This window comes from Micromys minutus (genome assembly GCF_963924665.1).
Source record: "Micromys minutus genome assembly, chromosome: 13".
NCBI classification, from domain to species: Eukaryota; Metazoa; Chordata; class Mammalia; order Rodentia; family Muridae; genus Micromys; species Micromys minutus.
In genome coordinates, this window is record NC_137982.1 from 7,251,584 (window position 1) to 7,274,256 (window position 22,673).

The 22,673-nt window shown below is 52.8% G+C and overlaps 1 protein-coding gene across 1 annotated transcript in view; it reads left to right on the forward strand.

The window, feature by feature from the left end:
- Positions 1-22,297, forward strand: part of NCS1 (neuronal calcium sensor 1) — a 47,624-nt gene extending 25,327 nt beyond the window's left edge. Inside the window, exons 2-8 of the mRNA XM_080927413.1 lie at positions 531-555; positions 10,323-10,461; positions 11,692-11,770; positions 13,339-13,427; positions 13,872-13,949; positions 16,445-16,561; positions 21,591-22,297. Of these exons, the coding sequence (XP_080783539.1) occupies positions 531-555; positions 10,323-10,461; positions 11,692-11,770; positions 13,339-13,427; positions 13,872-13,949; positions 16,445-16,543 (509 nt within the window). The 3' untranslated portion in view covers positions 16,544-16,561; positions 21,591-22,297. The remainder of the gene's footprint in view (positions 1-530; positions 556-10,322; positions 10,462-11,691; positions 11,771-13,338; positions 13,428-13,871; positions 13,950-16,444; positions 16,562-21,590) is intronic.
- The last annotated feature ends 376 nt before the right edge of the window (positions 22,298-22,673 follow it).

Here is a 22,673-nt window from a genome sequence, read left to right on the forward strand (position 1 = left end):
GACTTGGACCAGCCACTGAGAGGGCTGTAAGACAATGAGGATCTCTGGGCTCCAAGAGGGTTGGCCTTCAAGAGATTCCTTGCCCCATCCCAGGTCTGGAAGCAGCAACCACTCTGACCCTCCTGTCCCGGGACTGAGAGCTGAGAAAGGATGTAGACCAGGCTGGCTTTGAACTCACAGAGATCTGCCTGACTCTGCCTCCCAAGTTCTGGGATTAAAGGCTGTGGTCACCACACCTGGCTGAAAGAATGTACCTTAAGTTGCTTTCTGAGCTGGGAACTCAGCTTTCTGAAGGTGTTGGGAGGTGCCCCTTCATTGAAGCAGCAGACAGTGGGCCCTGGGGAAGGCAGGACATACTGTCTTCTCCTGGGCAGGCGAGAACCTGCTGGAAATCATTCACTGTTCACGAGGGCTGTATATTCTTACTCAGGGCAGACTGCTGTGGGGAAGACGTAGGAGGGAGCTCCGCCCCCACAATGGCCTGTGTCCTGGGTCTCCCATCTAACCTGTGGTCTTCTCTTCTCTTGCAGTCACTGAAAAGGAAGTACAGCAGTGGTGAGTAGAGAAAGCTCCTGTGTGCTGGGTGGGTGTGGCTGCTGGGTGGGTGTGGCTGCTGGGTGGGTGTGGCTGCTGGGTGGGTGTGGCTGCTGGGTGGGTGTGGCTGCTGGGTGGGTGTGGCTGCTGGGTGGGTGTGGCTGCTGGGTGGGTGTGGCTGCTGGGTGGGTGTGGCTGCTGGGTGGGTGTGGCTGCTGGGTGGGTGTGGCTGCTGGGTGGGTGTGGCTGCGGATGGGACAGGGTGGGACAGATCAATATCCTCCATCATGTGGGGCTGTGCAGTGTCCATTAAGCAGGCTGGGGGAAGGTAGTGACTCCTTCCCTGACACATGCACGCTCTTGTGTGTGTGTGTGGTGTGTGTGTGTGAGCATGTGTGTGTGCGTGTGTCAGCCTTGGGTGTAATTCTTCAGGAGCTAACCATCTCCCTTTGTTGTTGTTTTTGCCGTATGAAATGATTTATTTATTTTTATTTTGCCAAAGAAGGCATGGAATCTCTTTGAACCAGGGTTATATGTGTCTGGGGGCTGCTATGTGGGTGTTAGGAACCAAGCTCTACTACTCTGCAAGAGCAGCAAGTACTTCTAAATACTGAACAATCTCAGCAGACAGCTCCCTGGTTGGTTGTTTGCAGAGTCTCACTCAGTAGCTCAGGCTGGCCTGAAACTCACTCTGTAGCCAGGCTAGCCTAGAACTCACAGAGACCCACCTACCTTCCCCTCCCCACCAAGTTCTGAGAGTAAAGGCACATGCCAATTCTGAGAGACCACCACCTGGCCAACTTGTTTTTTGAGGCAAGGTCCCTTCCTGCTACCCAGGGCTCTCCAGCTTAACTAGGCTGGCTGTCCAGATTGCTCCAGAGCCCCGTCTCTGCCTCCTCAATATTCTCTAGTATTGGGATTGCAAATGCATGCTACGACATTGTGCCTTTTACAGGGGTGCTGGGGAATCGAACTCAGGTTCTCATATCTACCTGGTAGGTGCCATCTACCCAGACCCACTTTGTGGTATCCATATAAGACGCAAACTGGAGGCTGGAGAGATGGCTCTGTGGTTAAGAATACTGGTTGCTCTTCCAGGGGACTTGGGTTAGAATCCCAGCACCTGCACCTTGGCACACAGTTGCCTGTAACTTCAGTTCCAACATGCTCTTCTCGGCACACACACACAAGCAGGCAAATTCACAGAAAACAAAATCAAAATGACCCAGCAGGCTGACGGAACACCCTGCTTGCCACACAGGTGAGACCCAGTCTCGAGATTAGAGTCTTCGGCTGGCTTCATCACTAAGCCACTCCGGGCCTTGTGAAGTCTATTCTGCACTTTGGGACTCAGTTGCCTCATTTAGAATCTGGTCAGTGGTGACTCACTCTTTAATCCCAGCACTCAGGAAGGCAGAGCCAGGCTGATCTCTAAGTTTAGTGCCAGCCTGGTCTACAGAGCAAGTTCCAGGAAGCCAGGGCTACAAAGGAACCTTGTCAAGAAAGAAAGAAAGAAGGAGAGAGGTGGGGGGAGGGGAGAAAGAAAAGGAAGAAAGAGGAAGGAAGGAAGGAAGGAGGAAAGAAAGAGATAAATACAAGACGAAGGGTGGGTATCTCCAGTCTAACACTCTGTGTTAAGAAAGGTTCTGAAGAGGGACGTCACAGAGTAAATAGAAAATGTAGCATGGGGGATTAATGAGATCTGTGATGAACTAGTGATGCCTGCTCTGGGCCTGGGGGAAGAAGGCAGGTGGTGGGTGCCACAGTGCAATGTGAAGCAGACAGAGAGGCTCTCACTGTATGCCAACCCCAGGAGGGGGTTGAGGAGCTGAGCTTGGACGAGTCCAGACCCTCCAGGGCTGCTTCTAGACTTGCACATCGAATTCCATGCTGCAGAAAGGGCAGCTCTGCTGACTGGGCTGGCTCTAGGAAGATCTGGCTAGGTGGGCAGCGCCAGGACCATGAGCTGCAGTGCAGGCTTTGGCCAGCGGGTGGAGGTATGGAGAGAAGCTGACTTATGGGGAGTGGGGAAACTGGTCCATCTCTGGTTATTTCCTACTTAGCCACTTCCTTTCGGAACAGTTCGCAAGCCTGCCCATTTTTAGGACTGCCTGCTTCTTTTGTCCTGGTTCCCAAGCCTACCTCCATGCTGTCTCCCTGGCTTTTCTGTGTGGACATCTCCCTGCCTCCTATTGGCAGCCCTTGGGCTCTGTGGGCATCTGCAGACGGCAGGCTAAGTATGTGCTTATGAGTTCTCCTTGCTGGGCCAGCCCTGCTGAGCTCTCCTGAAGCTGGATTTCCTCCGGTTTGCCTCCCTCCCCGGACTTTTGCTTGACTTAGGCTTGCCCCAGACAGACATCAGCAATGGGTCACAGATTGTGGTGTTCTGATCCGTCTCTAGCATTGGTGTAGAACTGTTACCACATAAAACGAGCCCATTGGTTATCACTGGGTAACCCAAAACTCCTTTTATGGCTAGGGACTTTCTCTAGTATCCTGCTGGATTAGAGGTTAGACCAGGGACCTCCTGTTCTTGTCCCACCAATGCCCGGGCCTCATTCACATCTTTTTCCCCAATCTTATTAGCTCCAGACCATTGTGGTCACTGTCTCCCAGTGATTCTCTTGCTCCCTGCACCCCATCCCTGGAGCTGGAGCCAGATGGGGTGCTTCTTGAAGCCCCTTTAGGGTACACCTTCCAGCTTGCTTAAGGCTCAACTCCTTTCCCCATCTTGGGGATTGCCTGGAGGCTCAGACCTCCCCTCCCCATGGCTCCTCAAGCACCTACACTTGTCCAAGTCTCACTCGTGCCCCTTTGGAGCCTCTGTCTGTGCCCCCCAACCCCATACCTCAGCTTGTTGGTCAGATCTCAGGGGTTCCCAAATCTCCAGCACCGTAGTAGGTCACCTCGTTTTGTACTGATATCTAACACTGCTGTTCAGGGTCCCCAAGTGATCGAGGCTGTGCCTGCCACACAGAGAATGCTAGAGGAACCAAGACTAGAACTCAGGGCCTGGGTTGCAGGGTGCGGGGATGCCTGTGCCAGCCAGCAGGGACCACGGACCCCATCACTCAGCCCTGGTCCTAGGTGACTGAGTCTGCTCTTTCAGAGGAAAAGGGCCCAAGGCTGAAGGGGTGCGGCGAGCTTTAGTCTATGGCTTTCCCGTGTCTCAGGCTCTCTGAGATCCACCCAGTGTGGACAGAGCTGGGTGCATCCTTATGGGTGGTCAGAGGCACAATGGGGCCTGGCCGAGGAATGCCACAGGTACTAAAGCTTGCAGTGCCTCGAAGCACTCATTAAGCTGAATGAGAACAACATGGTTTCCCTACTCAAATTCAGGATGCCACATATGCGGAGCGAGGAGCTGAAGGTGGTAGGACCGTGGGTTGTGGGTACTTTCTCCCCTGTACTGTAGGGTGGGCACCTTGGCAGAGCTGGACCATCCCATGTGGCTGCAGTGAGGAACCAGCTACCCTCTTGTCCCCAGGGCTCCCGTGGACAGGTGCTGTCCTAACACTGAGCACCCTTCTGGGAGTCCTGGATTCCAGAAGTAACCTCATTGCACAGATAGAGATTGGCTCAGAGAAGTGGAGACACTTGCCTAGGTCACACAGCTTTGTGAGTGTGTGTGTGCGGCGGTGGCGGTGGTGGGGTTTATAGTTTGGGTCTAGCATGCGTCTCCTTCATGCTCCAGTGCTTAGTGGCTCACGTACCGGCTTCTTGCTGTGAGGAACCCATGAAGCCAGAGGGAAGGAAAGGGGAGGAGAGACCCTCCTCCTCCTCCAGGGAGCTGTGGGGAGGTGGGGTGGGCCCAGGCAGGGAGGCCTTTGAAAAGATGACAAAAGGAACAGCCTCTCAAGGCAGTGAGTGTCCCTGCACCCCTCTCTGCTGCGCCCCTCCCCACCCTCTCCCAGCTGTGCCCCTCCCCACCCTCTCCCAGCTGTGCCCCTCCCCACCCTCTCCCAGCTGTGTCCCTCCCCACCCTCTCCCAGCTGCGCCCCTCCCCACCCTCTCCCAGCTGTGCCCCTCCCCACCCTCTCCCAGCTGTGCCCCTCCCCACCCTCTCCCAGCTGTGGCCCTCCCCACCCTTTCCCAGCTGTGCCCCTCCCCACCCTCTCCCAGCTGTGCCCCTCCCCACCCTCTCCCAGCTGTGTCCCTCCCCACCCTCTCCCAGCTGTGCCCCTCCCCACCCTCTCCCAGCTGTGCCCCTCCCCACCCTCTCCCAGCTGTGCCCCTCCCCACCCTCTCCCAGCTGTGCCCCTCCCCACCCTCTCCCAGCTGTGCCCCTCCCCACCCTCTCCCAGCTGTGCCCCTCCCCACCCTCACCCAGCTGTGGCAGGCGTCTGCTCCACTATTTCTCCATTCACCTACTCACCATCCGGATTCTGCTCCTTGGGAAGCAGATGCTGCCTTAATTATGGCAGCATGAGGGGACAGGGACAGTTTTCCCAGGACAAGTTTCTCCAGAGGGCCCTGTGTGGTGTGGGGGTCTGCGGACCGAGAGGCCTTGCTGGGATCTGTCATGGCACTCCCCCTTGCGTCCCTTCCCCCTGCTGTACACGCACACCCCCACTGGGAGTGACTCGTGACAGTCACAGCCCTTAGAATCTTGTAAGGTGATAGGTTCCCTGCCCCAGACTTACGAATCCAGTTGTCACCTCTAGAGCATCTTTTCACATTCTCACCTCCATCCCTAAAAGCTGGTCCCCAAAACAGACTGGCCATGTCCCAAGCACAGTGTCACATGGCTGGAACCCTCCTGCCCTGGATTTTGCAGATTAGTCTTGGGTAGTAGGTGGCTCTGTTGGTCTCTCCTCTCAGTGTGTGGGGGGTCCAGGCTGCCTGACAGTGTGCCTTACCGTCACTGCTCTTGTCTGTCCACCTCGCTTAGGGCCTTCAAGGGCTGTGTGGACTTCCTGCCTCAGAGATGAGGAAACAGACTCAGTGAGACAGAGTCACCTGTTTTGGGTCATATACAAGTGAAGGACTTAGAGACACAGGGCCAAGCCAGGTTTGCATGAGAAGCCAGACCCCTCCTTAAGAAGGCCAGTGAAGGATTCGGGAAGCTGCTTACTCAACAGAGTTAGGAACCAGAGTTCAGCTTCCCAAAATCCACGTAAAAAAGGTGCTGGCTGGAGAGCTGGTGTAGTGGTTATGAGCACTCCTTGCTTTTGCAGAGGACCAGGGTTCGGTTTCCAGCACTCACATGGTGGCAAACAACTGTCCGTATCCCTAGTTCCTGGGAAACCAAATGTCCCCTGGTTTTCTTAACACCAGGCACATACATTGTACACACACACATGCAAGCAAAAGCACTCATGCATAAAACAAGAATAAATACATCTTTAAAAATATGCTGGCTGCAGCAGTGGATGTCTGGGGTGGGGTGGTATAGAGGCAGAGGGCCCCTGGGGCTTGCTGGCCACCCAGTCGGCTAATGAGGGACCTAGAATTCAGTGAGGGACCCTGTCTCAAAGTATCAGAGAGCCAACAATTAAGGAAGATGCCTGACACTGGCCTCCACACACTCCTTATAGGCACACACATGTGTGTGTGTGTGTGTGTGTGTGTGTGAGAGAGAGGGGGGGGGGGATGGAGGGAGGGAGGGAGAGAGGGAGACACGGAGACAGAAATAGAGACAAGAGAGAAAGAGAGAGACAGAGAGATGGAAGGATGGGGGTGCTGCTCATGTATCTCAGGCTGGCTTCAAATTCATAAGGATGGCCTCTATCTAATCCTGCCTCCAGCTCTGTAGTACTGGGCTGAAAGGCACATGCCACCACACCTGACTTGAAGCTGTTTTGACAGTCTGGTTCCTGTGTGTTCAGTGCAGTCCTCCAAACAGCAAGCCTAGAGACAAGGTCAGGAAAGTGATGGTGATAACCCTCCCCCACTGACTCCTGTCTTCTCTGAGGGAAGAGGGCCTGGGTGGTGGGCTCCCAGGCCACCTGTGCTCTTGGCATTGAGACTCCCTTCCTGAAACATCGACGATGCCAGGCACCCAAGGTACCAGTTTGCAGTGAGCTCTTGTAAATGTCCCACAGGCCACCCCTGCCCCTCTGCTCCTTTGCCCAGCCGGGCCTGAGCTTGCAGTGCTGAGAATTCTCATTTCACTCCAGTGCCAAGGCTGGAAGTGCTGGCCCCAGGAGCTTCTGAGCCTACTAACCATCCCAGGTCACTGGAGAGATGAGCAGGGCTCCCGGGAACAGCCCTCAGCCTGTCCCTGCCTCCTTTGTGGAGTCTAGGCTCCAGGGCTAACCATCAAAGTTCTTAGACAATGGACTCCATTCAACATTCACCAAGAACCAGGAGTCCCCGAAGATCAGGACCTACCCCTGTCGAGAGCCATCTGTCACTACATCAGTTACACTCAACAGTCTCAAGGCACAACTGTGAGAGCTGCCACCATGTCCAGCCCTGGAAACAAGAGGGGCAGGACTCAGCATGCACTGGGTGGGCTGAGGTGGGGCCTTCTTCCAGAGAAGAAAGCTTGGAGAAAAAGGGAGATCTAAGAAGAACAAAGAGTCAACTCTGCTAGCCTCAGTTTCCTTGTTTAGAAAGTGGGTATCACAATTATTGCCTCCTGGACTTGGTTGGACCTGGAGCTCAGGGCCAAGTTTTGGATTTAACCCTCAGCAGGTGCAGCCTTTCCTGGGGTCCAGGCAAGCCAGACATTTGCAGGAAATCCCTCTGGGTCTGGAGGAGGAAGCTGGAAATGCTGCAAGCTAGGAACACTGGTAGCTATCCCCCAAAACACTATGAGGGGTTAGGGTCTGCCCTCTGGTCCTCTAGGTTGTGGTCAAAGGGCAGGAGGCCTGGTCTGATGGCACTGGCGGGGGAGGGAAGAAGAGCTCATTTTTCCTGTGTGGTCATGAGAGGCTGTAATGCAGGCCGTTTACAACCATGGAGAGCCCTCTTTAGCCAGCCAGTAGTGCACGAAAGCAGAAGGTAGCCGTCCCTGCCCTTCAAGGTGACAGTTTGCAGGATATAGATTAGAGGACTGGAAGCCAGCCAGTGGCTCCAGAGCCCCAGTCTTCTCCCTCACCATCCTAGTCAGAGCAGGGCCCCTCCTCCACTCCAGGAGGACGAACAGCGGGGTTATATAATGTTTGGGTATAATCGCTTTCCCGGGCGCTGACATGGGGGTGGCACAGCCCTGCATCTCGTGGGGAGGCTGAACGGTAGGGGCTCTGCTTCTGCTAACAGCCTGGGTTTCCCTGGACTGGTATCTCTCCCTCACTGGACGCCAGACCCTCACACACAATACCGCTGACTTGCTGTGCTTGTGCACGGAGTTCAGTGGTTCTGTCCACAGGTGCTCATCTTGTCCGAGGATTCTCTAGGTTCACTAGAGGATCCTGGTCCGTGTGGCTCAGACACGGACACCTGGGCTCCCGCTCTCAGTCCCACCCGGTGGCTCACTCACCTTTCCAGCAGACAATTGCTGGATGTCTGGTAGATATCATGTACAGACTGATAGCTTGGGCCAGCCGGGATTTGTAGGCAGGGCTGAATGAGTTGGGGAAGGCTGTCTGTCATGGGGGTTTTGGATGGGGGAGTCCAGGACTCTTACCCTAGCGGGGTTAGACAGGCTGATGCCAGGTGACAGGTCAGTAAGGCCACAGAGCTTACAGGACTTAAGGGATCCTAAACATTACAGTGTATGATGAAGCATTCTGTGCAAGATGGTACTCCTAGCTTCCAGCATCTCTTTATGGGTGTGTGTGGGGTCTCCAGCCTTCTATTGATGGGGTGGGGTTCGGTGACAATCTCTGTAGGGGTAACTGGATTCTCAATAGAGACTGGCACTCTGCCACCAGCCCCTACAGCTGGTGTCAGTGCCAATGACTCCTGCTGGTGCAGTATGGAGAGCTGGCTCCTCTGGGCCTCCTGCAGGGCTCTCCGAGCTGGGCCCAGGAGATAGCTTCAGGAGACTCTTCTCCCTTTGCTTTGTTTTGTTCATTTTGAGACAGGGTCTCCCCGTGCAGTCCTCACTGGCCTGGAACTCACCATATCGAGGCTAGCCTCGAAATCTCAGAGAACTGCTTCTCTGCCTCCTGGGTTTAAAGGCATGCACCACCGCAGCCGGCTTTGTTGCTGCTGCTGCTTTTAAATAATTGTCATGGGCCTTCAAGTAGCAGACAGCGTCGTAGCGATGAACGGATGCAGGGATGTGAAGGAGGCTCAGATGGTAGGCAGGGGTATCTCCTATGGATTCCGGATTCTGGCTTTGGGTCTGGTAGTCAGGTGCCAACCTAAAACTCTGCGCATCCTGACCCCCGGAAGGAAGCTGGAGATAGTCTCAAAGGAGGCTCAGGACCAGTGTCCGGTCCCTCTCAGCCTGACTCTGCTTCATTCTGGCGTGTGGCCTGTAACAGGGTTCACATCCCCACCAGGGTTGCCAGGGTAAGTGAGCTCGTTGAGACTTTCCAGAACAGAATGCAGGGACCTCTGTGGATCTGGGGAGATTCTGTGCTGGGTTGATGTGGGGAAACAAGCCGGCGGGCGGAGAATGACCAACAGAGGGTAAGGCATGCAGAGGGCTGAGGCCGTGAGCAGCTGTAGACAGCTGGGCTGGCTTCATCCGTAAAATGGGATCTTTGTCCTACCTGGCCTGGCACTGTGACTGGCTCTGTGGGTGGGGAAGTCACAGTATCACAGGAGGCTTCTAGCTTCTGACTCCCAGAATCCTCTACTTTTAGGATGGAAAACAAATGGAACCTTCTAGAGGGTAGGGAGGAGATGATAGGAAAGTCAGTGACCCAGCTTTCCAAGTATTAACCTCCTCAGTTCACCTTCCATCTGGGTGGGCTGAATGGCCTTGTAACTTCCTCTCTTGCAGCCTCAGTTTTTCTGTCTTGAAAATGGGCTTTCTCAGTATCTTGCCCATAAGACTAATTCAATAAAGGTGACAAAGTCCCTGGTCTAGATGCTGCTGCTGGTGGAAGCCAGTTGCTCTGGCTGTTCGTTGTGGGAGGAACGGTCCTCAGAAGAGAGCGTGCCCCACCTGAGGGAAAGGGGAGGCCTCAGCTACACACAGGCACTGACTTAAAGCCACATGTAAACTTCTGTCACATGTAAACATGCTGACAGTCACACTAGGGACTCTCTTCCATGGCTTGGTGGCATTGCTTAGTATTGGAGAGAGTATACTGGTGAGTTTTAGATATCAGGCCCCACCCCCAGGGTGACAGACACCCAGCATGTCTGACACCCAGGTCTAGCTAGATGGGCGTGGTGACCATCACGGTTCATACGTGAGTGTCCTGAGAGGTGTTTGCTTAGGTTGGTAGCACTGATGAATGGCTGGCCCCCCAGTGGGGGAGACACGCCAGAGGAGAGTAAGTACAAAGGGTCCCCTGAGCTCGGTGTGTGGTTCCAGCTGGCGTTTGCTTAGAGCAGGGATGGGGTAGGATGGTGCGAGCTTCCAGTCCGTCCGTGTTGGGGCAATGTGCAACCAGAAGTGGCGCTTCCCGGGGACCGTTGGTGGGAGTCATTTTAACTGCTCTGTGAGGAGTGCCAGACAGGGAGGCCATGTTCAGACAAATCCCTGCGCTGCCTCTGAGGTTCATGAAATTCAGAGAGCTGGAGTGTTTTGCCCAGGGTCACACAGCCAGTGAACGGCAGAAGCATGAGCCCATGCCTATGACATCTCAGCCTGTCATCAGACCATGGGACACTGTTACCAATGTCGTGGGGCCTGTGTCTTTGACCGGGGAGGGGTTCATGGCTTTCCCGGGCCTCACTGACCGAGGCTCTTGGTGGGTGACATTCTCTGCCACCTACAGGTACAAGGGCTTCATTAAGGACTGTCCCAGTGGGCAGCTGGACGCCGCTGGCTTCCAGAAGATCTACAAACAGTTCTTCCCATTTGGAGACCCCACCAAGTTCGCCACGTTTGTTTTCAATGTCTTCGACGAGAACAAGGTGAGCTGCAGGTTGCTGTGTCTGTCCCCGGCCTGGGATCCTCCAGCGGCTGCATCCCAGCCCCTCCCCCACACCTCCCCACTAAGGGAGCTCGAGTGCACGTGGGCACGATGGCACTCAGAGGTGTGACACCGGTACACACTAGCACAGATCAAGACCGACAGTGCATACACGTGGCACACCCATCCACACACATGCTCATTTGTGTGACTGACACACTCAGTGCTCCACATTCATGTGCATATATACACAGGCTTGCACACACAGATACACAAGAGAGCGTATGTATCCGTGAGTCTTCTCATGGATACAAACAAAATACAGAATCCTCTAGGAACAGAAAGAAAAAAGATCAGCGGTTGTAACTGGTGGTCAGTGTGACAAATGCTAGGTGTGGGACTGGGACTGACAGACCGACAGCCATCTGCGGGGTTGGCATTTCTTGTTTTTGTTTTTTGAGAAGGGGGTCTTACTTAACACAGTGTCTTAGTTACGTTTCTGTTGCTGTGTAACGATTGTGACAAAAAGCATCCTGGGGAGGAAGGTTTGATTCAGCTTCCATGCCTCAGTCCTCGAGGCACGGCAGGAATCGGGAGGCAGGAGCTGAAGCAGAGGCCGTGGAAGGCGCAGCCGAGCAGTCTGCGCCTCGTGGCTCGCTCAGCGGCTTTCTTACACAGCTCTGGACCACCCAGGGGTGGCCCACCCACATCAATAGTTGATTCAGAAAATGCCCCACAGGCCAATCTGATGAGCGAGGTTCTCTTTGAAGATGACTGCCTTGTCCCAAGTAGACAAAAACAAACAAACAAACAGCTAGCCAGGCCACCTAGGCTGTCCTTGGATTCTCTGTGTAGATAGTGCTGGCCTTGAACCTGTCCTATTGCCTCTGCCTTCCAAGGGCTGGAAGCACAGTCATGGCCACCATTTCCTATGGGGTGGGTTCTTTTCATACCCCCATTTCACAGATGAGGAAACTGAGGCTTAGAGTTTTGTGCCAGGCTCTTGCACTGAGTACCACTGAGTTTTCAGTATTCACTAGTACAGCAGGTTTTGGCATCTCAGTCCCTGCGGTCTGCTGTCCCTCGTTCAGCTTTGTCTCCTCTCCTTCCCTCCTCTTGCCCATCATTCCTTCTCTCCCTTCCCTCGTCCATCAGCCACCGATGTCCCGTGTCTGTCTCTGCCCATCATGAGGTCTGTGCTGACCAAAGTTGTCCTCTTTGTCTCCCTCAGGATGGCAGGATTGAGTTCTCCGAGTTCATCCAGGCTCTATCGGTGACCTCACGGGGGACCCTGGACGAGAAGCTGCGGTGTAAGTCCCCCATCCCCTGCCAGGCTAGAAGGATGCAGTCCCAGCCTTTGCCAGGAGGAGGCGCTAGACACCTGCAGCGGTGACCACAGATGGTGTCCGGCTCTGGGAGGTCAGGGCATTCCCAGAGGCCTGGGCAGTGGGCCCTGGGCAGGTGGGCCCAGTGTGGCCAGGGAAGCAGGCCAGACCATCTGCGCAGGGCCACAGCGAGAGGACACCCTGCCCTTCTGGGACAGATAAAGGTCCCAGAGGGAGGAATTTGGATTTTGTGAGGCAGAGTCCACAGCTACATCCATGGGACAGGTCTGGGGCGTGGGTGGGACGAACATTCAGGTGGATGCAATACTGAGACAGCAGATCCTGTGGGTGGTGGGTCACAGGATCTAAATCCCAGCAGGTCCCAGGTCTCCAGCCATCTGGAGTTCACATACTCAATCAACAAACATCAGGCAAAGGTGCCCCCTGTGGTATCGGGTGGGAATTGAGGGTCTACCCAGGGCTACGATGGATGGGTCCTTGATGTAGTAGTGGCTGTCAGTCTGTCACAGTGACAGGGTTCCTAAATTCCCTAATGCTGTGGGCAAGGCGGGGAGGAGGAGGTGCCGACTGGGAGCCGCTGAGCCCAGAGAGAGAAGCATGTCCTGGGGGTGGGAGGGTTCTTGGTTGACACGCAGGAGTAGCAGGGACTTTTCTAGAAGAAGAGGACCATTTGGGTTGAATGCCCTGCTTGGCAGGCGCACTTGCCGTCCACAGCGGCATCTGTGTTAGAAACAGAAGTGGGCTTTTCTCACTCTGAGGAGACGCCTGAAGACGAGAGGCAGGGGAGGCAAGCCATGATGTCTGGGATCTAGGGGGGCTCTGTTGCCAAGGTGATCTGGTGACCAGTTCAAGGACCTGGCTGTCTCCTCCAGTGGCTCCCAACCTCTGGGTACTAACCGACCCCCCAGCCATGACCTCAGTCCCTGTAGACCAATACCTGCATATTTTAAAAATTATTATTATTGCCAAGTTGGAGACAGATCTCAGGACCTTGCCCATGCTAGGCATGTTCTCTGCTATCGAACGACAGCCTCAACCCTTGTTTTTGTTGTTTCAAGTTCTCACTGTACAGCCCAGGCTGGTCTAGAAGGTACTGTGTGGCCCAGGATGTTCTTGAACCACCATTTTTCTGTCTCCGCCTCCTGAATGCGCAGATAGGAGATAAGATTCCTGAATTTGTGTGCATTTTTTCTTTTGCTTTTGTTTTCCAAGAACAGGGTTTCTCTGTGTAGCTCTGGCTGTCTGTCCCAGAACTCACTCTGTAGACCAGGCTGGCCTCAAACTCAGAGATCTGCCTGCCTCTGCCTCCTGAGTGCTGGGATCAAAGGTGTCTGCCACCCGCCAAAGCTTGTTTGTCTTTGTGCTGGTCTCACTGGTGAATGAGTGTGCTTCCTGTCACTCTGTACTGACCTGACGTTTGGCGGGAAAACCTGATCTCAGGCTTTGTATTGAGTTAAGGACGGGGGCGGGGGGGGGATGAGCCGCTGTTGCCCTGGGCTAGGGTGACCCCTCACCTGGCTGCTTGATCACAGGGGCCTTCAAGCTTTATGACTTGGATAACGATGGCTACATCACCAGAAACGAGATGCTGGACATAGTAGATGCCATTTACCAGATGGTGGTGAGTCCCAGGAGGGCTGCTGGGGTGGGGGGCATACAAGGGTGAGTCCCAGGAGAGCTGCCGGGGGACCACCGATGACCTATAGGGCCCAGGGGAAACCCAGAGTTACTCCCCTATCTCAGGACAATCCAGGCCAACCAAACACTGCTGGCTGAGTAGCCGTGGGCATCCTCACCTGCTGGTTGGACCGGGACTAGGTTGGGTAGTAGAGCCAGAGGCCTGAAATGTTCCTTTGAAAAGTTGTGAGGCTGGAGAATGGGAGAGAGAAGTGATCCTCAGTGCCACCAGCCCAGGGCATTGAGGCAAGGGTTTAGTTATGAGTTCAGAGGTCAAGTGTTGGCCTGGTGCCCTGGTGGCTGGGCCAAGGCTTACTTAGCCACGAGCCCAAGGCTGCTGCACTGGTCCAGCCTTGTGTGTGCAACCTTGTATGTGCAACCTTGGCAGGGGAACACCGTGGAGCTCCCAGAAGAAGAGAACACACCAGAGAAGAGGGTGGACCGGATCTTCGCCATGATGGACAAGGTGAGGCGGGGTGTAGGGACCCTGGACCTGACCAGGCTCTGCAAATGGCTCAGGCCAGTCAACTTGTCTTACAGACAGTAGCCATTCGGGGGTTTTGGGGGCTCCTTTTTTTTAAACCCCAGACTGTTTTGACATTGTACAGAAAGAACCCTGTCTTCTCACAATAATGGCCCTAAGTGTCTAAAGATGGTCCTAACAGTGGCCAGAAAGCAGGTTATTGTTTTGGGCAGCAGAGGGGGTGGGTGGATTCTGAGGCATACTTTAACGGGAATCTGTGTTGTAGTTTTGGGGGATGGCTCAGTGGTAGAGGACTCCCATGTGCACGGCCCTGGGTTTCATCCAAACATAGTGGGCATGCCCACCTGCCCAAGTTGACGCTTTGATCCAGGCAGTAGCTCTGTGACCAGGTCCTGGGTGCCACCGGTTCTGATAGTCATCTGAGGTTCTGGGATTGTCTGCCCCTATCTGTGTTCACAGACTGGCTGCGTTTTAGTCACAGAGCCTGGGTTGAGAAACCTCTTCCTCTTGTGTGCATGTGCCTCTGTCGAGTATGCACATCTGTACTTGTATGTTCGTGCAGGCGTGCATCTCTGTCAGTCTGTCTGTCCGTAGGCCAGAGAATTATAGCTCATGTTTTCTATTGCTCCGTTCTGACCCAGACTCTCTCACTGAACTTGGAGCTGACTGACCAGTGAACCCCAGGGATCTTCCTGTCAGCCCTGGTCGGTGCTAGACATCCGTACCACCATGCCTGGCTTTTGTGTGGATGCTGGGGGGGTCACACTCAAGTCTCCATGCCTGCATAGCTCACGCTTTACATGCCAGGCCACCTCCCCAGGGCCCCTCTCATTTCTGCAGAACTCAATGGCTCCTTTGACCCTGTAAGGGCCTTCCTTCTTTGGTGTTGCCGAGGGTCATGACAGGGCCTTGTGCACGTTCAAAGTCTGAGCCCTACTTGAGTTGTACCCCCCAACCAGAAACCTTCCCCCCCCACAAGCTAAAATAACTTTGATTTTCATGAAAATTTGAAGCCATGGGGTGGAAATAAAAATACCCTCTCCAGCCTCTGTGAGAATACAAATCACCAGGCATCCTACCAACTGGTACCAGGCTTTGCCCCAGAGCTCTGAGCTCTTAATTAGGAAAGGAGATTAACACTTGGGAGGGGCGGGGCTCCTGCTGTCCTCAGAAAACTTTCAGCCCTCTGGTAGCGGGACCCCCGACTGATTTTGCTAAGGCCATGAACCTGTTAGGCGCCCTCAGTAGCAATACATCTTCTGGTTTTGGAAGCGCCATAGGCCTTGGATTTACAGGGGTGCGGTTGTGGGGTCCCTCAATTGTAACCCTAAGCCAGTTCCCTTGTCAGACCTCAGGGGATAGATGCAGCTCCTTCCTCCTTTGTAGGGTGACCCGAAGACCTGAAGTGTTAGGGGGAGCAGGGGGCATTGCACATATAGGCTCTTAGTCAATACAAGACCGGCCTTGCCAGGGTGGGCGACACTGCGTTGCCTTCCCTGGTGCTGTAGGTGTATGAATGGCTCCTGAAGCCCAAGGTCTAATTTGGTTCCCTCTTGGGGTTTCTGGGACTTGATGTGACCTGGCTTTCAAAAGAGACCCCAGGGAAACACATGGAGCATTAAGTCTAAGGACTGACCACTGTATGTGACCTGTGCTTATGTGTACATGCTTGCACACTCATGAACATATCTGAGTAGGCCAGGAGTCAACCTTGAGTACCCTTCCCCAGAAGTTCACCCACCAGGACTTGGGACTCACTGATTTGGCTAGACTGGCCAGCCAGAGAGCCACATTCATCCTGTCTCTATGTCCCCTGAGGTTACTGCTCTATGCCACCGCTGCTGGCATTTTGACATGGTTGCTGGGGACCGAACTCAAGTCCTCACACATCGTTTGGCAAACCTCTGCCCCTGGTACTGGAAATGTTTTAAACTGGGAATTAAGATAAGATGTCGACAAGCACTCTGTTACTGAGATACCCCCAAGCTCTGCTACTGAGATACCCCCAAGCTCTGCTACTGAGATACCCCCAAGCCCTGCTACTGAGATACCCCCAAGCCCTGCCCTCCGCACCAGCTCTTTCTGTACGTTTCAGGCTCTGTCACTTGTCCAGTTTGACCTTGAACTCACCCAAGGCTTGAAGTCCTGATCCTCCTGCTTCAGCGTCTCACGTAGCTTAGAGCCTAGATCTGCGGCACTGAGCCCAGCTACGGAGTGGGAGATGAGCGGGTACAGTCACTTCGGCTGACGGAAAGCCCGGAACCACAGGAGTCTCTAAGTTGACACCTGGGGTATTCATTTCCCAGACCAGATTGGGACTGAGAGACATGTGTCATGAGTACCAGGTGTCTGATGCTGTCTGCTGGACTCCTCTGAAGACCCAGGTGGACTCAGGAAGTTCTGTTGAGAACAGCCATGGGCAGACTGTCCCGGAAGGTGGATGATGCTCACCTTCAGCCACCTCCCTCTGTTCACAGAACGCTGACGGGAAGCTGACCCTTCAGGAGTTCCAGGAAGGCTCCAAGGCTGACCCCTCCATTGTGCAGGCACTGTCCCTGTATGACGGGCTGGTATAGTCCAGACCCAGAGCTGTGGTGAGTTGGTGGGGCCCCGAGGCAGGGAGGGGGGTGGGGGGCACAACCCACTCACAGGACAGACAGTGTAGTCTGTGTTTTCAGGACTCCTGCGGGTCAGGAGTCAGGCACAACTCTGTGCTGTTTTAACATTTTTATAAGGCCCAGTCTAGCCTCTGGTTAGCTTGAGAATACGTTTTTCTGGTTTGAGTACAGACTGAAGACTAGGTAGCTGGGGCCAGACGGCTGAGGGGCAGGTCCTCAGCTCAAAGGTGTGAGCTCCATTTTCAAGCTTCCATTAACATTACTTAAAACGTGTGTGTGTGTGTGTGTGTGTGTGTGTGTGTGTGTGTGTATGTGTGTGTGTGTGTGTGTGTGGTGTGTGTGTGGTATGTGTGTGTGGTGTATGTGTGTGTGGTGTGTGTGTGTGTGTGTGTGTGGTGTATGTGTGTGTGGTGTGTGTGTGTGGTGTGTGGTGTATGTGTGTGTGGTGTGTGTGTGTGTGGTGTATGTGTGTGTGGTGTGGTGTGTGTGTGTGGTGTGTGGTGTATTTGTGTGTGGTGTGTGTGTGTGGTGTGGTGTGTGTGTGGTGTATGTTTGCATGCACATACATGTGGGTGCATGTACCTTCAGGGGCCAAAAGTGGCATGAGATCTATTGGAGCTGGGGCTAGGGGCCATTGTGAGCCTCTGGTGTGAGTCCCGGGAATGGAGCCCGAGTCCTCTGGAAGATCAGCCAGCACTCGGAGCCACTGGGCCATCTCTCCAGAGTTAGTTCGAATTGATGTGTACAAAGGAAACTTCATTAAAAACAAATGTGATAAATTAAAGATTTACTTCCTAAACTTGGCCATCTGACCTAGACATAGTCACAGTGGCCAAATTATTTATTTATTTATTTATTTATTTATTTATTTATTTATTTATTTATTTTTAAAGACAGAGTTTCTCTACCTAGCCTGGCTGTCCTAAAACTTATGTAGACCAGGGTGGCCTTGAACTCAGAGATCCATGTGCCTCTGCCTCCCGAGTGCTGGGATTAAAGACATGTCGCCAGCACTGCCTGGCTCATTTTTAAAACGGTACACCCATTTGTTTATTGTATGTCTTCTCAATGCTATGAGCATGGAAGCCAGGGGACAACCTACTGTGTGCTCACTGCCGCCTTTCCTGGGCCAAGAGGACGAGTCCCACATTACTGGGAACTTGGGTCTATGATTAGATGACCTTGGATGACCTTGGTAGCCAGGTCTTAACTGCCGTGCTTGCTTCTTCCTCTTTACCACTCTCCAGCATGAGCTGGCCCGTGTGCATGTCCTCATGTCTATGTGTGGCCATAGGCTGGCATCAGGATCTCTCTCCAAGATCCACTTTCCTCTCCAAGTTAGGCTAGGCTAGCTGGCCAGCAAGTGCCAGGCGTCCGCTTGTCTCCGGTTCCTTGTGCCCACATGCTGCCAAGCTCAGCTCTCTCACAGGGGTACTGGGCATCAAACTGGGATGGATCTTCATGCTTGCTTGACAGGAACTTTACCATATGAGCCATCTTTTAAGCCCCGAGTTAACTGTTTTCCCAACATCCTTCCAGGGTAACTGATGACGTTTTGAAAAATTTATCATTATGAAATGGATTTAAATGCATTAACGGGCTCTGGGTTTACAGCTTTCTAGCAGCAGAATAACCCTGTGCCCATCATCTTTCAGGAGTTACATCTCAGTCTCACACTTGCAATCTCAGTATCCAGGAAGCTGAGGGATGAGGATTAGCCTCATTCCAATTTAAGGCCAGCCTGGGCTACCTGGGAGTTTCAGGCTAGCCTGGGCTAAATGGGCATTTCAGACCAGCCTGGGCAACAGTATAAGATCATATTTCAAAGCAACAACAAGCTTGTCAGTAAAAGGTGGGTAGTGTTTGAGGTGTAGCAAGAGTAACTGCAAATCAGAAAGGGTTGCAGATCACAGAGGCTAACATGGAAGGGGAGCCAAGACTACAACAGCCCTGCCCCATCCACTCTACTCCTGAGCACTGTGTCCTGCCTGCTCTCCCACTGTCTTGGTCAGGGCTACTATTCCTGGGATGAAACACCAAGACCAACCTGGGGAGGGGAGGGTTCATTCGGCTTACATTTTCACTGCTTATCATTGGGGGAAGTCAGGACAGGAATTCAAACAGGGCAGGAACCTGGAGCAGGAGCTGATGCAGAGGCCATGGAGGGATGCTGCCTACTGGCTTGTTCCCCATGTCCTGCTCAGCCTGCTTTCTTATAGAAACCAGGGCCACCAGCCTAGGGACAGTACAGGACACATAATAGCATCAGTTACTGGTTACAAAAGTGCTCTACAGGCTTGCCTCTCAGTTGAAGCTGCCCCTCCTGCCGCAGCCTGATCTTACCGAGCCATTCTCTCTGTTGAAGCTTCCCTCTCCCCTCTGACCTCACCTCTCTCGCGCTTGTATCAAGTTGACATGAAACTAGCCTGTCAGTACAATCTCTGTGGGGACTTCCAACTTCCTTCTGTGGACACCATTAAATGCCTCCTTTCTCTGGCTTCCATGCCTTAGAGAAAGCAGATTGCTGTCTGACCCCCTACAGATCAGGAAACCCACTGTGCTGGAGCAGGGCTCTGCAACTGTCTGATCAGGAGCCTCCAGGACACCGTATTCGACATCAGCATGGCTGAAAGGCTGCTTGGGAAGGTTCTGTGCTTTTTATAAGAGAGTCTAGGAGGGGAACTCAGTACGGAAGGAACTATTTTAAAGTGGGCAGTTCTGCCAGGCCCAGTGCTGTAGGCCTGTTGTCTCCTTGTTGTGTCCCTGCCACTCCATCATTCCCTTCATCCCTGTCATCCCCTTCATCCCTGTCATCCCCTTCATCCCTATCATTCCCGTCATCTCTGTCATCCCTGTCATCCCCATCATCCCCACCATTCCCTTCATCCCTGTCATCCCCATCATCCCCGTCATCCCTGTCAGCTCCATCATCCTCTTCATCCCCCTCATCCCTGTAATCCCCTTCATCCCTGTCATCCCCTTCATCCCTGTCATCCCCTTCATCCCTGTCAGCCCTGTCAGCCCCATCATCACCATCATCAATATCATCCCCATCATCCCCATTTTCACCATCATCCCCGTCATCCCTGTCATCCCAGTTGTTCAGAGGCAGAGGCAGCAGTCTCGAGTTCAAGACCTGCCTGGCAATTGAATAACAGATTTGACCTTAACATAAAAATACAAAGGTGGTAATGTAGTGGTATGGGAGTACTTGCCGGCACATGTACAAGTATGCACACATACATGCATACTCATATGCATATACACACGAGCACACACACATGCATACACAGACATTCTTATACACACACACACACACACACACACACACCCTCTCTCTCTGTCTCACACATACACACACACACACACTCTCTCTCTCTCTCTCACACACACACACACACACTTTCAACACTTCACTGGCATTTAGTACATTTGCAGTGTTATGAGCCTGCCACCTCCTCCTGGTTCTAACAGGTTGGCATCTCTGAAGTCAGGCTCCACCCAGCGTCTCCGTGACAGCCATCCTGCTCCGTCTTTAGACTTACCTCTGAAGTGGTCTTTTGAGACTGGCTTCCTTTTTAGCACACTTCCCAGGTCTATTCTTGGTGTGGGCGACACTTTAATTCCAGAATGTTTGTTTGAGACAAGGGTCTTATTGTGTACTTTTCTACCAAGACACATCCTCAGCCCCGTGTGTGCAAAAACACTTAAAGGGGAAAAGAAACAGTTTATTCTGGAACCAAAAAATGTGAGACAGCACAGCCCAAGAACACAGGGTTAGGTTACTCTAGACTCTGATGAAGAACCAGCCTCATCAAATTTCAAAGAAACCTTATAGAATATTTGTAGCCATAAATCAAAGCCATTTTAAAACACATGTGTGTGTCACTGACACAGGCAGACAGGCCTCAGACGCTGTTTCCCACCATTTTACACACCCACTGTCTAGGCATGAGGACTCTAATTTCCCCACGCCCTTGTTGACACTCGTGTTTTTCTTGGGATGTATAGTGGCTGCCCTCATGGGCGGAAGAGGCACCGCAGCCACATCCAAATTCTGATCGGGCCCTCAGTGACTTGTCCCATCAGTGGTTTTAATGGCTGTAAATATTTTATCCGACCAGTTTCCTGATATTGGACACTCAGGTCGGTCCTTTACTATTAAGGAGTGTGTCATGGTGAGCATCTTATTTATTTCCCGGGAATAGACATGAAGATTCTTGTGAATCAAAGGACGTGCATAGGTTTCAAGATTTCCAGCCCAGAATGCTGACTTACTCTCTAGCGCCCTCTAGTGCTCTTTAAAGCCCTCTAGCACCGCCTAGTGCCCTCTACTGCTCTCTAGGCCATCTAGTGGCATCTAGTACTCTCTAGCGCCACCTAGCGCCCTTTAGTTTCTCACACTTCTTTTGCTCGTGACCCATCTTTTCACTGAGAAACCTTGACACAACTCTTGGTATGTAAGTGTACAAAATAAACATTAAATCAAACATTTACAGCTAATAAATCACAAAGAATTTTATTTTAAAGGAAGTTTTTTGTTATGCATATAATTTTATTGTTTTTATTTTTATTTTTTCTATAACTAAACCATGATGTTTCTGTAAGAACAGGAAAATATATGGATGCAGTAAACGGAAACAAAAAACACTGTAATTCATAACACATGTGTCTCAAACCTGAAGCTGTTTTAGGCAGCGTTGGTGTGTGGTGTGATGTCATGGGACAGGCACAGATCCTGTGCTCTGAATCAAGGTGGCAGTCAAGGTCAGAGGTACCACGTGGATGAGAACCACTGAAGCACCTGGGACTCATTTCATCGTTGATTTTGAGTTACTGTTTGGTTGTGGTACATTCAGAGATCTTCTACTCGTGGAATATTACAGAAGGGCCAAGTCTGTTGTTACTATCACATTCGATTAGAGCCTGAAGTCGAGAGGCTGGGCCCTAAAGGATCCTCAGGCACCACAGCTGTTAACACATGCTGACTCCCTCTGTCTTGCAGATGTGTGGGAACCATTAGCCTCTTCCTGTGCCATGAGGCCACCGCAGCCTGACGCCACCCCTGTGCCCACCCAGCCTTCCTCATCTCCACAAAGCCAGCCGCCCTTGAGCCTCCAGGCCCTGGTTCTCTTCCCCCTGCCCTGCATCCATCCACCTGCCGCCTGAAGCCACTGGTTCCAATCGTCAGCAGCCTCCGCTCGTCTGAAACAACGACAAACCGAAACGGAAAGGCTCCAACCCTCTGCAAACCTGAGCGCCCGGCTGTCTCTCTCGGCAGCCGTCCTGTTCTCCCTGCTGTCCGGCCTGTGTGCTTTCTTCTTTTATTTCAAACGGACATTATGAAAGAAAACAAACTACCTTCTGTTCTAAAAGATACTTACCTTTGGGAGAAGGCCTCTGTGTCTCAGAGAGCTCGGTCTCTGCCTGGTCCCCTGCAGTGGTGGCCAGGGCCAGTGAGGCCACTATCGGGCAAGGGTGTTTAGTGGCAGTGCCTCATGTGATAACAGTATTGTGCATTTTGTGGGGGAACTGAGGGTTTTTTTTTTTATACTCATATGTGATCGATACCTTTTATTTATTGGTTGTTAACTATTGCTGCTACCTTGTGTGTCTGAAACTCCCAGGATGCTGGGCCTCCGTTTACATGTGCACACCCTCATCCACCTGCCTGCCTCACTTGGGAGGATGGTGGCCTGCAGTGGCCAAGAAGCCAAAAATCGTTTTTTTTTTTCTTCGATACTGTGCTCCATATTTGGAGAGGGGAAGGTGGGCATTCCTAAATGGCTAATGTACTGTTCCCCCAGCTTCTGCCCTGGAGCCCCTACCCTTCTGCTCTGCCCTCCTTGGAATCCATAACACTTTTTCAAGAACAAACTTGAGGGTTTTTATTTATTTAATTTTTTCTGTCTGATGTTCACCGCAGATGGAAAATGGAGAGCCTCGTTCTGGGAGTGGGGGCTGGGGAGGGTGTCGGGCACACAGACTATAAAGTGGGCTTCTCTGCACTGCTGGTCTCTGCCCCCTCCATGCTAGGGGTCTGGGTCGGTGCAGCACGTGCATTCCTCTGCTCTCCTGCCTCTGTCTG